The sequence below is a fragment of the Columba livia genome, chromosome 8 (assembly GCF_036013475.1).
Source record: "Columba livia isolate bColLiv1 breed racing homer chromosome 8, bColLiv1.pat.W.v2, whole genome shotgun sequence".
Classification (NCBI taxonomy): Eukaryota; Metazoa; Chordata; class Aves; order Columbiformes; family Columbidae; genus Columba; species Columba livia.
The window spans coordinates 29,637,794-29,654,318 of NC_088609.1; the positions used below are offsets into that span (position 1 = coordinate 29,637,794).

At 37.9% G+C, this 16,525-nt stretch overlaps 1 protein-coding gene across 8 annotated transcripts in view; it reads left to right on the forward strand.

The window, feature by feature from the left end:
- ZZZ3 (zinc finger ZZ-type containing 3) overlaps positions 1-16,525 on the forward strand; it is a 56,738-nt gene that overhangs the window by 27,639 nt on the left and 12,574 nt on the right. For 5 of the 8 annotated variants that reach the window (XM_065071256.1, XM_065071253.1, XM_065071257.1 and 2 more), the window contains exons 4-8: positions 12,706-12,844; positions 14,184-14,331; positions 14,409-14,527; positions 14,822-14,893; positions 15,071-15,172. In XM_065071256.1, the coding sequence (XP_064927328.1) occupies positions 12,706-12,844; positions 14,184-14,331; positions 14,409-14,527; positions 14,822-14,893; positions 15,071-15,172 (580 nt within the window). The remainder of the gene's footprint in view (positions 1-12,705; positions 12,845-14,183; positions 14,332-14,408; positions 14,528-14,821; positions 14,894-15,070; positions 15,173-16,525) is intronic. The other 3 variants (XM_065071258.1, XM_065071260.1, XM_065071259.1) reach the window with 1 other exon arrangement.

The following is a 16,525-nucleotide window of genomic DNA, read 5'->3' on the forward strand; positions in this document are numbered from 1 at the left end:
AAAAGAATAATAACTTGTTTTTATATTTATCATCTGAATGTAAGTAGAATGGTGGTAATCACCCATTTGTGGTAACTGATAGAGATTCCTGAAACAAAAGGGCAATTTTCTCGGTGAAGAAAGTTTACATTGAGAAAATTAGTCTTCGGATGATATATCAGGCCACGGTTTTTGTTGCACGGTCTTTGTATTGCTGTTTTGACTTGCTGTGTTCTGCTGTCTAGTAGATGTTCTACATTTTGTTGTGAGTACCAAAAGGCCAAATGCAGGTGATCTTCAGTTGATTTCATATGAAGAGTTAAACCACTGCTCGTAGTTTCTGTAAATAATCACAGCATGATTATTACGAATGTGGGGCACAAGGCACATGTGATTGTTTAGTCCAGCAGAAGTTTGACTGGGTTCTTTGGTATTAGAGTTGCATTATTTTTATGGTGAAATTTTGTTCAATATCGGATATGAATAAATTCTTTTAATAGGAAAAGATTATTAATTAGAGCATGGTTCAGACAACCTATGATTCCAAAATATGGTTCAGATTGGTAGCCTGTTTACAAGAGCTCATTGGGAGGCTTTTGAAATTGTGACTGGGCCTTGGTAGCTTGCTACTAACTGGCCTGAACGGAGAATTCCAAAAGAAATTGCTGTTATTTTTAACCTCTCTTATATTCTACTGATTTTTGGTGGCAACAAAAGTCCAAACTAGAGTTCACATTTAGATGAACAAAGAAAAAATGCTACTTTTCAAAAGGGACGAATGCTACTGAAGGTAGTGTTAGCTGGATATTTTTTCCCTTTTAAAAAAATGTTGGAAAATTATGGGCAGTCTTTTGTTGTAGTTTATCATATTTGCGAGAAAATAAACCTAGTATTCTGATGGTTCCTCATGGTTATAAGATCCTGCTAAAGAACTTAAATGTATGTTTTGGTATTTGAGTGCCATTGTCCTTTATCCAGACTTCACAGTTCGAGAGTTTAATAGAGAGCACTACATCCTTTTTCAATTTAAAAAGTACCCAAGTTCATTAGAGAATACTCCTAATTCATGTGTTAGAGTTTTTCAATTATGTCTTAATTATTCCTTTGGTTCATCTCACTTGGTGCTTATTTTCTGAAATGTTAAATGAAAAAAAGAAACTAAGAGTTTTAGCAGAAATGTTTTCCTTGATTATTCAGATACAAATACTTGCAGGCTCCCATGCTCTTAGGTGAAGGCTTTTCTCTTTGCCTATGATATTTTTGGCTAAGCAAAGTACGCTGGTCTTCTTGTCACATGTTCAAATGGTTCACAGCTTTGTTTTCCTGTCCTTCATCAGTTTGTGATTAAACTTGTCTTTATGGATGATTTTTTTTCTCTGGTTCATATTTCTATTCTCTTTTATAAGCAAATTCTGAGAGACATTATCATGGCTAGGTTGAGGAGGCAGATTTTCCCAAGGCATTAATACCATTCTTTGGATGTTCCACAGCGTAAAATAGGAGCTCTATTCCTCTGGAGTAAAAGCAATTTGATATGTTTGTAAACTTGCCTTCTTTCTTGTTATATTACGTATCTTGATGGCATACAAAGTCATACAGCTGTTGATAAGACTTGCTATAAGCAAAATAACTAAACGTATATTATGGTATTTTTGTATGAATTGTGTTGATTTTTGAACGTTGTCATGTTTAACTAACATTCATGTATTAATATATCTGGAAAACTGGGTGATATGATAGGAAAAATGATCATCACAGAAAGCAAATTAGAGAATATTATTCAGAGAGAAGGCTGAAATGCCTCTTTAATAAAATAGATCCCTCCTACAAAGACAGAGCAGAGGTCTGTGAACAGGAATTTTACCGCAACATAGACAGTCACATAGATAATAATAGACTGATCTAGGGGATTGTATAATTGTAAAATATTGTTAATGTTAGTTTTTCTGTTATTACACACACACTTTGAATTTTTGTGTATTTTGATTGTTTCAAAAATATGTTTTGATGCATATTTGAGAATTTTGCTTACATGTTCCAGCTCAGAAGCCTTTGCATTTTCTCTCGAGGTATCTTCATCAAAACTGAACTTGTTGATTTAAAAGTTTTTACGCTGCTTACTTTTATATGCTGTGCTTAGTGTTTCACATATGTCTTTCCTCAGGAGTTTCTTGTATCCCTTTGCTGTATGTTTTTATGGTTTAATTCTTTCTTACAGTGCAGTAGCTTGCTTTAATTTTCTGTCTTATGCAATATTTTATCCTCAGTACATTTTCCCCCCTTTGCCCAGTGTTTCATTTAGTCCCCCCCCTTTTTTTTCTTCTTCCTCTCTACTTGCTCTCTTTGGAGATTCACAATATTTGGCAGGTATTAGGTTGCACGAGGGAGGATTTTTGTTTGTCACTTCGCTCTGAGTTCTAGATGAAAGCGTCATTGAGCAATTGAGTTTCCGTGTGCATATAACGCATTATATGGTGCATTTCTAGGATCCTGTAAATTGTGGTTAGCTTTAGAGGGACCATTTAGTAGGTAAGCCCACTGAATTATGCATGAGCACTTCCCTACAGGCATTCAATTGCAGGAGTTAGAACCTTGTGTTTATTCAGTAAATAAATATTTTCATATCTCTTTGGTTTCATTTGTTACTTTGTAATATATAGAATCATAATAGCTGTACTGACATTTAAACTGAGGAGATATTAAAATGAAATATTTTAATGCATCCCTTAAAACCCAGTATCGTGAATTCTCACCTGCTACGGGTTGTATTGTTGCAGAGACTTTGGAAAGACAGGAGACGATGTAGTATCATACAACAAGATTTAAAATTTAATTGACACTTCATAGTAATACTGTTAATGTCTTCAGATGCACTTTCAATATTGTATGAATGTGAGAAAGAAAAGCAGCATCTGTGGCATTTCCAGTGGTTCAGGTTTTGTATTTTATTCAGTCACAAATGTTTCTGCCTAATGAATCAGATTAAAACAGTTCTCTGTAAAAGTTCATCTTACTGCGCTTGAGTTTGGGTTTTAATGTTTCACTTTAAGGAATAAAGGGAATTGGTATAAATCAAGTAAATCAAGTTACTTTCTATAGTAGCAGTTTTAATCCATAATGGGATTAAGAATGTTACAATGCAGCAACTATTTTGTAAGCAACAATACCAGGACAGCATATAACCTCTGAGTACTTTATAGAATATATCATCAACATAGAAGTAATTTATACATTTTTAGTGTTGAAGCGTAATAGAAATTAGTCATTTTGAAAAGGGTGCACATATGCCACATATATGAGATTACAATGTGTTTTAATTCACCCTTTTTCCACAAAAGAGTGGTGTGACATAGTGATATTTTTCTTAAGCTACTGATTAATGTAAAACTTAAACATAAGAAAATTGGTATTTTTTTCAGAGAGTAGTTTCTACTGTCTGGTAGATTGGTCTGTGGTGTTAGTAACAAAAAACTAAATTGGCTTTAATTAGAAATCTTATTTCATGTCGAAGCTGAATGCTGCAACTGGTTCATCTGCAAAATAGGAATATAATGGAAATCAATTAGAAACTTCTCATATGAGGAGTTTCTGATCGACTGCAGTTTGGTATTGCAGGTTATTAAGGGTTATTAAGACGTTATGATAGTGTAATGTTCATACGACCACATTTATTAATGAAATTCTCATTCTATTGTACACAAGCTTAAAATATTAAGTATTTTGCGAATGGTTTGCTGCCGGAATTATTATTGTATCATGTTTTAGAAGATCCTTTCTATTTATAAATACTTATCAATGGAAAAAATTGTAAGCGATGAAAAATTATTGCAAGATTAAATATTAAGGTTTAGTTAAGAGTATTTTTGTAATCATAGAATCATGTTCTATAATTACATAAACTATTCAGTAAACACTAGAGTTGTTAATTTGCAAGAGATAACGCCTGGCGCATGTGCTGCGTCTGCTTTTCTCTCTCTAGTAAGAGTCTTACTCTACAGGCCATTAAACGTGAAGTACATTTGTCCGATGCATTTTACTTCATCTTAACAAAGCACAGCACAGTACTAGTGAACAGCACTATCAAATGCAGCACAATCCTCCTTTAAAGAATGCATCCTGTGGAAAACAAAGCTTGATTTCTTTCGCATTTGTATCCTTTGCTCCTTGCATTCTCCTCTCTCCTGATTTGCTTGATACCTGCTTTGCTTTTCTGCCTGTGCTCTCACCTCCATGAGCCCTGTGTGGCAGCATCTCCGTCCACTCTGCAGCTCTCCCCCTTCCCAAACTGCCAGTTTCTAGAGGAACTCGTCTTTCCAACTTCTCCGATCAACGTGGATCAAAAATCATGGGAGAAAAATCCACAAATTAAAAAAAAAATAAACCCAAAGTTACTATTTTCATACAGGAAAAGGTAGAAGTTTTTTTGGCCACCTGTTCATTTAGAAAGGCTTACCGTTTCTGAAGAAGCACATTAGTAAAGTGATCAAAACTGGAAAATTAAGTGTTAGTTAATAAATGATTTTGAGGTGTAGGAAATTCACTTGAAAAAAAATATCAAGTGCTGTAGGAAATTAATGGTCCTGATTTTAAAAAAGGGAGAGAAGCCCAAGAAAAGATGGGGTAGTAACATCTTCACCCAGCACAGCTGTGTGCAGAGTGAGCCTCTGGCTGTGTTTTTGGCCATGCACACACGGAACACTTAACAGAAGCAGAAGTGATAAAGTGTGATCATCCCAGTAATATTAATGTAATGTATGTCTGGTGGAACCAGGAGTATATTAATGTCTTTTCCTACTTGGTGGGGATGTCTGAGTATTTCCCTAAATATTGGTAAGCATATTGACGCTGCCAAGAAAATGAGCATGCAGTGACTGGCATTTGCTGTGAGAATGCGGGTGTCTCTTCAATTCTAACTAACCCCGCTTGAAACAATAACTCCATTACCAGACTTAAGTATTCGTTCTGGTCTTATATGAAGTTCTGACAGCATCTCCATCACGAACTGCAAAACCGGCGGTATTTTTTAGAAAAGATTTGTACGAGCTGTATGTGTTAGTGCTTGGTTTAGTCTCAGCAATAAGTGTTACTTCGGTGCTAGGGAGTACTTAGGCTGTTTTGAGAGGAGGAAAGATCCTACTTTTTTATTTCATTTAAATTTTGTTCTTGGTAGGAATAGCCAGCTGATTTTTAATTTTTCATTATTGCACATCTTTATTTTGCTTTGCATAGCTTAAGGCGAAGATGTGCTGTTGTTTTGTATAACCACCTTTGAAAATGTTATGCTTCCTAAACAAAGGACCATCTGTGTTTGTCCATGGTTTATTATCCTAGTGAATACTAATAAAAATATACATTTTACTAATTTTCTTCCTTATTTCTAACTTTTATTCATCTTTTTTTACCCTCCCAAAAAAGATTGAGTTAATAATTCTTTGCATTGCTATTAGAACATTCAGCTTCTGGTGATTGCATATCATGGTCTTGTAATCCAACTATATTACTCTAACAGAACACTTGAGGGAATAGATTAATTTGTTCCCACAGCAAGAATCTATATGTGAATAATTGCGGAGTGTTTTCCTTGGATTTTAGTGAAAACCTGTGTAAAGTAACATAGAGTTCATTGAAGGAGTTTGGTAGTGAGTGTTGCTGGTTTTCTCAGAGATTTTTCTTCAGAGGATTTGTGTGTGGTTGATGAGATTCATGGCAGCATGGGTTACCCCCTTCTGAATGGTTGCTGTCCCCAGAGCCTTTCCAGAGAATAATATCTAAGTGGAGATACTGGAGGAGTCTGTATGGTGTTTTGTCTCAGCAAAGGATTTGGTACTGTTCTCATTAGAGATTATGAGGAGCGGGGAGAAAGAGTTGGGGGTGTGCTGTCAGTCTGTCTTTCTGTGCCTCTTGTGAGGAAAATGATTTTACTGCCATTTCCTCGTGTCACTCCAAACCTTGAAAACAGAGCAATGACAGGGACCTATATCTTCTTCCCTACTAAATGTCACTGTCCTGCAGGCAAGCACTTTAGAAAGTGCTGCTAAAGGAAGAGCAAAATGCTACATTAAAATATGTAGAGGGAAGCTGATGGATGATGTTTTAACCTTTCACGTTGACAAGACTGAAACAAGTTAACATGTTTGTTCAGAGGCACAGAGACCTATTTGCTACTAAAAAAAAATAAGAGCTTGCTGGACATGTGGGTATTTGCTAAAGGTGCTTTTGTACAGCTGATACGAAATAGTGCTGAGCGCGGTGAACAGCTCTGGGCAAGGACGACACCTATAGAAATACATGAGTGGGTGTTCTCTTTCTGGGACAGAGTTAAGGATTTAAGAAAGAAAGGGCTACCACAAGTTCAATAAAATACTGTTCAGATGGTTGAAATACGAAGTCTGGAGCTGCGCAAGTTAGAAGGAAGGTGGAATTAGAGCGGGAAGTGGCTGTTTTGCATCTGTGTAAGACTGTAGTAGGGTTTGCTGGTCTGGTTTAGCGTTTGCTGGTTTGGTTTCGGGTTTGGTGGGGGTTTAGTGTGTGGTTTGTGTCTGTTTGTTTGCTTTAAGTGCTTTTTGGCTTAGTTCTGTTTTGTTTTAACTAAGTGTGCTTTACAGCCTGAGGCTGGCATTCAGAAATAGCGATTTGCTTTTCTGTTACTGGCACAGTAGACTTGGAGAAGCCACTTGATGTATTCTTTAGTTGTTTCGTGTATTACATGGAGATGCAGTTGAATTGTTTACTTACAAGTCTTTTTAAAGGTCTGAAGTACAAATATGAAATACGGATAAAGTACAGTAGATTGCAGTACGTGTAAAGAGGTTAAGCTAGAGTGGAAAACAACTTCATAATGAGTTGAGGAATTGGCTATAAGTAGATTACATGGTCATAGTATCTAAGCATTAGGTAAGTAAAAACCTACCATATGCTGCTTTCTTCAGGCAAAGGTGCTTTTGTAAGGCCTGACAGGAGTTGACATGTGTCCTTGTTGATTATGCCCTTAAACTCTTCTGTTTCTGAAGGGAGATCAAAGAAGGGCCACTCTCCATCAGTCTCATCTGCTCCCTCATTGCTGTCATGTGTGTTCACAAGTCTCACATTGAAGCCCAACACTCTTCCCTCGTGCAGTAACAGATTGTTTTAAATCGTGAATGCACATCAGAATAATTTGTGAGAAGCTCTACAGTGTCAGAATTACTATATCATGACACTGGCAAAGATTTCATGCCAAGCTTACCAGCTGGGAGCATTGTTTGGTGTTTCTCAATTGAAACAAATGAAACCCCAAACAAAACAAAACGTTTCTTTGAAATGAGAAGATTCTGTTTGATCTGACTTACAGATTTCTTCAGGAAGCCAATCTCTTATACAGCTGCCTTGGGTTAACTTAGAAATTCCAAGTGCAATTAATGTTTCGCGTTTCCCACAGTAATTTGCAGTCTTATAACACGTTTAATACTTTCGCAGTTTAGCACGTACTAAGGGATCATTTTTTGAATCACTGTCAGACCAAAATGCAGAGTGAAAAATGACCTGGTACAGGATAGCAGGTTTGAATCTGTGCTTTGCTGGAGTGCCGGTAGGTGGCACTAAAACAAAGACTTGCTCAAATCTGCTGATGCGTGTGGATTTAGTGCCACAGCTCTTGGAAATACAAAAAACAAGTTTGTCTTAAAGTAGATATTGTTTTCTACATATATTTTAGCCGTGTTTTTTAATAAAATCCTACCTGTGCAAGAAATAATCAGTATTTCAAATATAAAACTTAAATGATGGCACACACATTTTTGCCTTCTAATCCCCCAAACTGATGTTACTGTACTTTTTATCATCTTGTGAACTATATTGATACAACTGTAGAAGTGCAGTTAGTTTTGGGAGTGGAAAGTGATGACCACCAGCAGCACAACATTTTATCAGTAACTTATTTCAAGTAATTTCTGTGAGCATCTAGACAATGAATTACAGGGAGCTCTGCGTGCTGATTTTATTATATAAATTACAGACTTCTTGCTACAGTTTTCCATTGTTAGTAAGTGTCACCTCTGTCACCTGCTAGCTTTATAAAACTACTATATTGTCAACTTAAAAATACTGACTAGAGTTGCGTTAGTGATCTAATGATGATAAATACTTAAATAAGGGAAAAATAATCACTGGGATAACAAGGCAAGCATTTTAAATCCATATATGATTCATGCCAAAAACAAGTCATAAACATTTAGCTATGTGTCTGTAAGATTGGCTGATTAATACGTGAAACTTCGAGGTAGTAAAAGTTGCATGAGTATATATATATAAGTAAATGTGAGAATATTCATGGTATCATTACTTCAGAGGTGATTATGTAAGGCTGAAAAAAAATGAGATACAGACTAAACTTTGGGCAGGGAAGGACCTCCTTCCATTTATTTTCATTTGAAGGGAGAGTAGAAGTAATACTGCTGTTCCTAAGTCTCTAGCTTAAAAGGTGAGAAAATGCATTATAATTATGTGGGAATGTTCAATAAGGAAACTCCAAGTAGTGCCCAGTAGTAGATCCCTCTTGCTAATTTCAAGTTTGTGTGTAAGTTTACGTTGGATAAAGGTATTTAAGATGAAAATTCTTTTTTATGGAGAAGACGAGTGGCAGAAAATTTTCTCATGTGTTCTTATATGTTTGAGCTTTAAGACTTTGTAAGGGGCTTGTTTTTTAGAGGAGGTTTGGCATTTCGGTGGTGTTTGGTGAATGTTACCAACAGCCACTTTTATGTCTGCCCCTTATGTTGTCCAACAGGCCCAAACTGATGCAAACATTGACTGCAATTTAACTGAAGCGCTTTACTTATTTCATTCCATCCACTAATTGGAATTAGCCACCTAAGAGTTAAAAATCTTCATTTTGTGGTATCGGTTTCTCACATCGCTCTTTCACTTATGGTTTAAAGTACAAGATATTCTCCTCTTGAAGATGTAACTCTTGATACTTAAATCTGGAAATGTAAATAGCGTTATCACTGGATGGAAGGACTGGGGTGAAGAAAGCGTCTTGAAAGTAGAGCTCAGAAAACTGGATCAAAAGGGAAATGGGTCTCCTTAAGGTACTAGCTGCACTATTTTCAAGCTTTACCACAGGCAGGAGAGGAAGCTGCTGCCTCCCTTGTCACTATTAGAAAAAGGTTCCCGGGAATGAATAGTGTAATAACCAGTTGCTTATGGCAGGACTTCCAGAAATATGGCTCTGCCGTGTGGTAATTATTTTATGGAGCAATCCAAGAGTGGAGTAGTTACCACTGCAGCAGAACAGCGGAATCAGCAGGAAAACTTGCTGATCGGTATCAGTCTTTAAGTGGCTTTCCTTTTTTAAATATTGGTCCCTCAAAACCCCATTTTAGTCAAGGTTTTTCAGCATAGAGATACTCAAATTGTATCTGTGCTGTATGGAATTATTCAACTATTCATCTGAAAGTTTCCTGGCAATTAATATGATCTAAGTACTGAGATTGTGGAAACACAGAATTACATTCTGCAGAATGAAAGTTTTCCTATAGAGAAAACTGCTTCGGGTTTTGTAAGTGCTAATAATTTAGTAATTAGAATTGAGAGAAGTTCAGTCAGTGTAGGGGATATGACTGACGGGGTTTACTCAAATGTTGCAATTTTAGTTGTATGAGTTTGTTTTGTTTTGGCAGAGGATGTGAGATAATTTTCCTCATAGATCTTTCAGAGAAAATGATGTAACTGTAGCTAGATAGTTTGACGGTTGCTCTTTGATTGCCTCATGACAACGGAGGCAGTCTTCCTCCCCCCTTCCCTTCCTCCCCCCTTCCCTTCCTCCCCCCTTCCCTTCCTCCCCCCTTCCCTTCCTCCCCCCTTCCCTTCCTCCCCCCTTCCCTTCCTCCCCCCTTCCCTTCCTCCCCCCTTCCCTTCCTCCCCCCTTCCCTTCCTCCCCCCTTCCCTTCCTCCCCCCTTCCCTTCCTCCCCCCTTCCCTTCCTCCCCCCTTCCCTTCCTCCCCCCTTCCCTTCCTCCCCCCTTCCCTTCCTCCCCCCTTCCCTTCCTCCCCCCTTCCCTTCCTCCCCCCTTCCCTTCCTCCCCCCTTCCTCCCCCCTTCCTCCCCCCTTCCTCCCCCCTTCCTCCCCCCTTCCTCCCCCCTTCCTCCCCCCTTCCTCCCCCCTTCCTCCCCCCTTCCTCCCCCCTTCCTCCCCCCTTCCTCCCCCCTTCCTCCCCCCTCCTTTTTAATAGTCTTGGAAATTACGCACAGTGTCTTTTGCTTATGCAGAAGTATTACGTTACTGTTTGAGGTTAAGAAGCCAGAATAGAGACTTCAGTCAAGTGTTCAGTGTGTCCGTTGTTATTTGGCTTACTGCTTTTTCAGAGGAATATTTGGCTTTATGACCGTCATGTAGGGCCAGAGAACTAAAAGCCTGTCTGTATAAAGCTGTGAAAACAGTAGTGGTTCGAAACTTAAAAGAACATATGCGGACATATTATAATACGGTCGGTTAAGAAGTTATGTTGGAATTTAGAAGAGTGTGCAGAGGTTTAGAGAAAATGCAGTACTGCGGCCAATCTGAAGTGCCTGAATATGAAATATGCCAACTTTGTATTTCAGGATTAGTATTTTCAATTTTTTTTCTTGGCAGTGTAAGGCTCCAAAATGCACATTTTCATGCTTTTCAGTACTTCCAATATTCGCTTGATAAAATTGGACTTTATTCCTTTGCTTCAGAATATATTCATTAACAAAAACTGAAGATGGCAGTTAAATAGCTCCAAGTTAATACTTTTCTTTAGCAGAGGTCCAAAAAAGTGCTGGGAAATCTTTTTGTCAGAACAGTTTGCTCAAAACCCCCCTTTTATTGAATTATTTCATGGTAATAGTGCTGTATAGCCACAGATCAACATCACATTAGATTATTTTGAATGATCCTGACGTTCTTGTAATATTTCACAAGTATCCATGAAGACCAGAGGTACCGTTTCCACACCATTTCTGTTCAAGTCCATGATCCCTTCACTGAGGTCACATCAATATTTTAACGAGGGAAATAATTGGAGTTCATTATTCTTGTTTTGTTTGTCATTTCTTCTCAAATGTAATTCCTCTTTCCATTCAGACTTAATTATTTACAGCCACCTCATTAAGATGGTTTCTTCCCCCACTGCAAGCACATGAATCCTCATTAAACTAGCACGTCATCTAATTGCCAATGTAAATGTTTAAAATGCAATTATTATTTTCTTGCCGTTTCATTTGGAAAAGCGATTGCTTAAATACAATTTGAAGAGGTAAAACGGTTCAAGAAAAGAAAGGGTTTTATCTAACATCATCTTAGATGCAAGAGAAATTTAAATAATAGTAAATTCAGAACAGAATTGTATCCTACTGGTTTTAAACAAGCTCAGTATTTTCATGTCAAACTTCAGAACATACGGCTGTATTTTATGTTTGCAAATATTACGTGCAAGTGGGAAGAAAATGACCCTTTTTCGTGGGGAGGCAGCAGTTTAATGTCTAGGTAGAAACTTCAATATTTAATGGTGCAAAGGTTGTATTTTGCCTTCAGGCTGTTTACTTCTCTCCACTTGAAGCCTTACCCGATTACCAGTGCAGTCAATTGAAAAACTTGCATTAGCTCAGTAACCTCTGGATTTTTTCTGTCATACATGTGGAATTCATCTTGTTACGCTTATCTTTTTTATTAGCCACGAGGGAATAGAAAGGATGTTTACTGAAACAGTGGGGTAGTGAATAGATCCCACCTGATTTTAGTATACGTTAGGTTGCATTTAGTGCTGAACAGTTGTAATAATAAATGGTCAGAAAACATTCTCACAAAAAAAGTTGATGCATCATCATTTGCAACAACAGGGGCCATGGGTAACTACATGATTCAGAAACTGAAGTGGATAACTTCAGCTATAAAGCTGATAAAAGGTATTACATGTAGTTACCCATCTTTTAAAGGCTATGTTACAATATTGTGTGATTTCCTGACTCTGATTTAGCTGTATATAAAACAGTTTGGGAAGAGGACATTATTGGGTACAGGTACGATAGTCACATCAGCGACCCTCAAATGTATCTGCTCAATAGACAATCAAAATTGTGCGTGAGCCTGGGGTGGCAGTTTTGGGGCAAAACTGACGCTTTCATTCAACTTCTGTATTCTTAGAGGGATCTCTTGTATGCATTTATTTTGCAAATTGTTCCTTGGTTTGTAGATGCATTTCTTAAATGATTCTCATATTCTGCTTTATGGTGAGGGTTATATTCAATGTTTATATACGGTTTCTGGGTCATTTCTGTTCACCCTCTGGGTTGTGGAGCAAAATGTTAAAATTCTGTGGTAGAGTCATTTGTATTGGGGTAGAAGGAAGCTGATTTTTTAAGTGGAAAAGAAATTAGGTCATCTCATTGGTCATTTTTAACTTTGTAAGCAAAGCTTGTTGGTCATAGCTATTGAGAACATGAATAAGTTGTCCCTGTTACCATATTGGCTTAGCTAGTATAGAATTTACATTTGAAGGAAAACACTGGGGGTCTTACTTTTTTTCTTCATGGGTTTATGTAAATTCATCTATTTAAAATAGTTATTGATATAGTTTTTTATATAATTCAGTAAAAATGTCTATGAACTGTTTGAGATAAGCTATGAAATCTAGTAGGTGCTAGTAGATAATCATGGCTAGCATTTCGATGGGAGGTGTCACTTTTAAAGACAAATTTAGTGAGATGTTTTCCTTTGTCTCTGTAGTTATCAGAGACTGTTACAGACGATTGCTGTACTTGAGGCTCAACGTACGCAAGCAGTTCAAGACCTTGAAAGTTTAGGCAGACACCAGAGAGAAGCACTGAAAGATCCTATTGGATTTGTGGAAAGACTCCAGAAGAAGGTATTTCAATGGGCTTTTATTAAGTCTTACTTGGAATTTTTTTTTAATAACTAGTAATTCATGGTCTATAGAAATCCGAGAATTCTATATATACTTGTGTAAACATTATGAGTTTAAAATAATTGTTAAGCAAGAATGGCCCTTTGCGTGCTAAATCTGTAAAACGTAGTCTTCAATGATTTTATGATATATGCTTTCTTTCCTTTTTTTGATATGTAGAAATCTAATCTTTAATTGTAGTGTAGGTATTTTAAGACAACCTGAAAACTGTAGGTTACTGGAAGTACTTCATACTAAGGCATCAATCAGATCAAGAATTCATAACTTTTCTCATTAGAGAAATTAAATGTTGTGCTATGACTGAATTTGGTAGGCTACTTTTTCAAGAGCAGGAAACCATAGCCCAAAACCAAAATGAACACCAGGAAACATACCTGAGTTCTGGATAACGTAACAGAATATTATTGCCTGATGGAGGCGAATTGATTTTGATAAGGAAATACTTTTCAAGCTTTTTAAAAAAATGTGCTCACAGGGATACTGAAAAAAGGTTTAAAGCTTGAATACTTTCTTGCTGCCATGTCTGCCAGTGACCAACAGGCTTGAATTTCAAGTCTGGTAGCAACATGTTCTATTTCAGCGAAAAATGAAGTAGGTATTTTATGGTGCTCTTTTCCTAGGTTTGTAGGCACCTAGATTTGAAGAGTGGTCTCATGTAAGCCCATTGGTTTCGGTAGTTGCCTTTCCATTAAATTTTGAGATGAATTAATAGCATGCGTGGATGTTGAAAGTATCTGAAAGATACTCTTAAGGTTGATCTTTAAATAATGTGGTGAACTTTGCAACAGTTGTGTTCTAGGCAGAAAAGAGCAAAATCAGTGTAAAATATACATTGATTTATTTGATGAGAGAAGTTTAGGTTTAACGTATGATAACGCTCCGTGTCCTGTAGTTTCTTGCATTAAGAAAGGTGCAGATCCTGGGCGAACAGTGCGTTTAAGCAAAATAAAAGACAGATACTGACAGGAGCAGGATATTGAAGTCAAAACCACCCAATTTCAACTGAAATACGTGCTTTAAAGTTTTATGCTCAATAAGCCATCATTGACCGTGCCGCTGCATATTTTATATGCACTGTTGTGTATTAGTTTTGAAAAATGTCATCTCCTTAAAAAGACTGTGTGCTTCATGGCCCTTTAAAAATTCTGATTTTGAATTCTGCTGTTGCCTTCAAAGCAGTATCAGGTTTTCATAACTTTTCAGGAGTCGTAGTTTTTTTGTTTGAATATCCAGCAATTGTGTTAAATATCACTTTTCACTTTTCATTCCTTTTTTTCAGGTTGATATGGGTCTTCCGTATCCTCAGAGAGTTGTTCAGCTCCCTGAGATTGCCTGGGACCAATACACCACTAGCCTTGGAAACTTTGAGAGAGAATTCAAAAACCGAAAGCGTAACAGTAGGAGAGTGAAGCTGATTTTTGACAAAGGTAAAAGGAAAGTGGGCACACGTTACAAGAAAAATATGACCAGTGTGGAGGTTTAATAATTCCTGTGTTGCTCACAGTAGGTATACCTGCAAGACCAAAAAGTCCTTTGGATCCCAAGAAAGATGGAGAGTCTGTTTCATACTCTGTCTTGCCTTTAAGCGATGGTCCAGAAGGTTCGACAAACAGTCGTCCACAGGTAGTTGTTACAAAAGCAAAGATAAAAGTTTACAAAATAGTACCTTTTGAATTGATTTTCTTTTATAATATGGGTATGTGGATAATTCTGACTGTTACTTCAGATGTTAATGTTGCTGATGCAATTTTGTTTGTGTACTCAAATCAGAGAACTTTTGGTTTAGGCAAATTTTACTTCAAGTTTTCATGCGTTTATTTGGTTTGGGTTTAGTTTTACTTGGATAGGAAAGGGTTAAGTTATCCTAGCTGTACTTTTTCTAAACACATATTCTGTTTCATATACTGTATTGGGCAGATGATAAGAGGGCGACTTTGCGATGAGACCAAACCTGAAACTTTTAACCAGCTGTGGACTGTAGAGGAACAGGTAATTGGAAACCTCCATTTTGTAGCTGTGATAACATGCATGAGAATAAAGACAAATTGTGTAATAATGTTTAAAGCACTTAGAAGCTCAGAGTCCCATTCATGTAGATACACATCTTTTGACAACTCATACCTCTGCTAGGGAAGATGTATTTACTTTCTTTCCCTGTTGATTTAGAAAAAACTTGAGCAATTGCTTTTGAAGTATCCACCAGAAGAAGTAGAGTCCCGACGGTGGCAGAAGATAGCTGATGAACTGGGAAATAGAACAGCAAAGCAGGTAAGATGGAAAATACTTGGAGAAGTAATCCCTTTCTTTGGGTTTTTCATTTTTAAAGCTTTTCAGGAAGCATTGATAAGATATAATATCCAGGTTTCTCTTCAGCACTTAAGTAATTTATTTCTGATTTGACGGTATTTTCTCTAAAATTAGAGAGCAGCGTAGGGGAAAGGGGCCTGGAGGTCCCGGTGAACAGCAGGGTGACCATGAGCCAGCACTGGGCCCTTGTGGCCAAGAAGGCCAATGGTACCTGGGGTGGGTTAGAAGGGGGTGGTCAGTAGGTCAGAGAGGTTCTCCTGCCCCTCTGCTCTGCCCTGGGGAGACCACACCTGGAATATTGTGTCCAGTTGTGGCCCCTCAGTTCCAGCAGGACAGGGAACTGCTGGAGAGAGTCCAGCGCAGCCACCAAGATGCTGAAGGGAGTGGAGCATCTCCCGTGTGAGGAAAGGCTGAGGGAGCTGGGGCTCTGGAGCTGGACAAGAGGAGACTGAGGGGTGACTCATTCCTGGGGATCAATATGGAAAGGGGGAGTGTCAGGAGGATGGAGCCAGGCTCTTCTTGGTGACAACCAATGGTAGGTCAAGGGGTAATGGGTTCAAACTGGAACACAAGAGGTTCCACTTAAATATGAGAAGAAACTTCTTCTCAGTGAGGGTGTCAGAGCCTGGCCCAGGCTGCCCAGGGGGGTTGTGGAGTCTCCTTCTGTGCAGACATTCCAACCCGCCTGGACACCTTCCTGTGTAACCTCATCTGGGTGTTCCTGCTCCATGGGGGGATTGCACTGGATGAGCTTTCCAGGTCCCTTCCAACCCCTGACATGCTGGCATTCTGTGACGAAAACTCCCAACAATTAGTAAACTGAGGAAGTAAGAGAGTTTAATTTTTATAATGCTCGTAATTAAAACAATAAAATTATTTTGCTAGAAAAAAAAATTTGACTGCTTGGGTGTTGTTTCAATGCTTGTGCTGTGGTAGTAGTGCTGTTAGACACTGCATCCTACCAGTTGATACAGATTTACAGAAGATTTATTTGTAGATGTCTTTTTTTTTTCAGCAATAAATAAGATCAATTATCTTCTCAGTAGTTCCTTACTTTTCCTTAAAAATGCAAAACCAGGGCCTACATTTCACTAATAACAATACGACTCTGATTCTCGATCTCAAATATAGAATTCTAAAAGCGCTCCAAACCCATGGCAAAGCCAGACCTAGTTGCTCAGTAGATTTTGACAACATGCATTTAATGCTATATAGCACGTATAGTGACACCGACCGTTCTCAGACTGAGTTACGTTGGAGTGCTGCATTTGCTGCCCCTCAGGACTGTGGAATGGGCAGGCTTGTTAATACTCA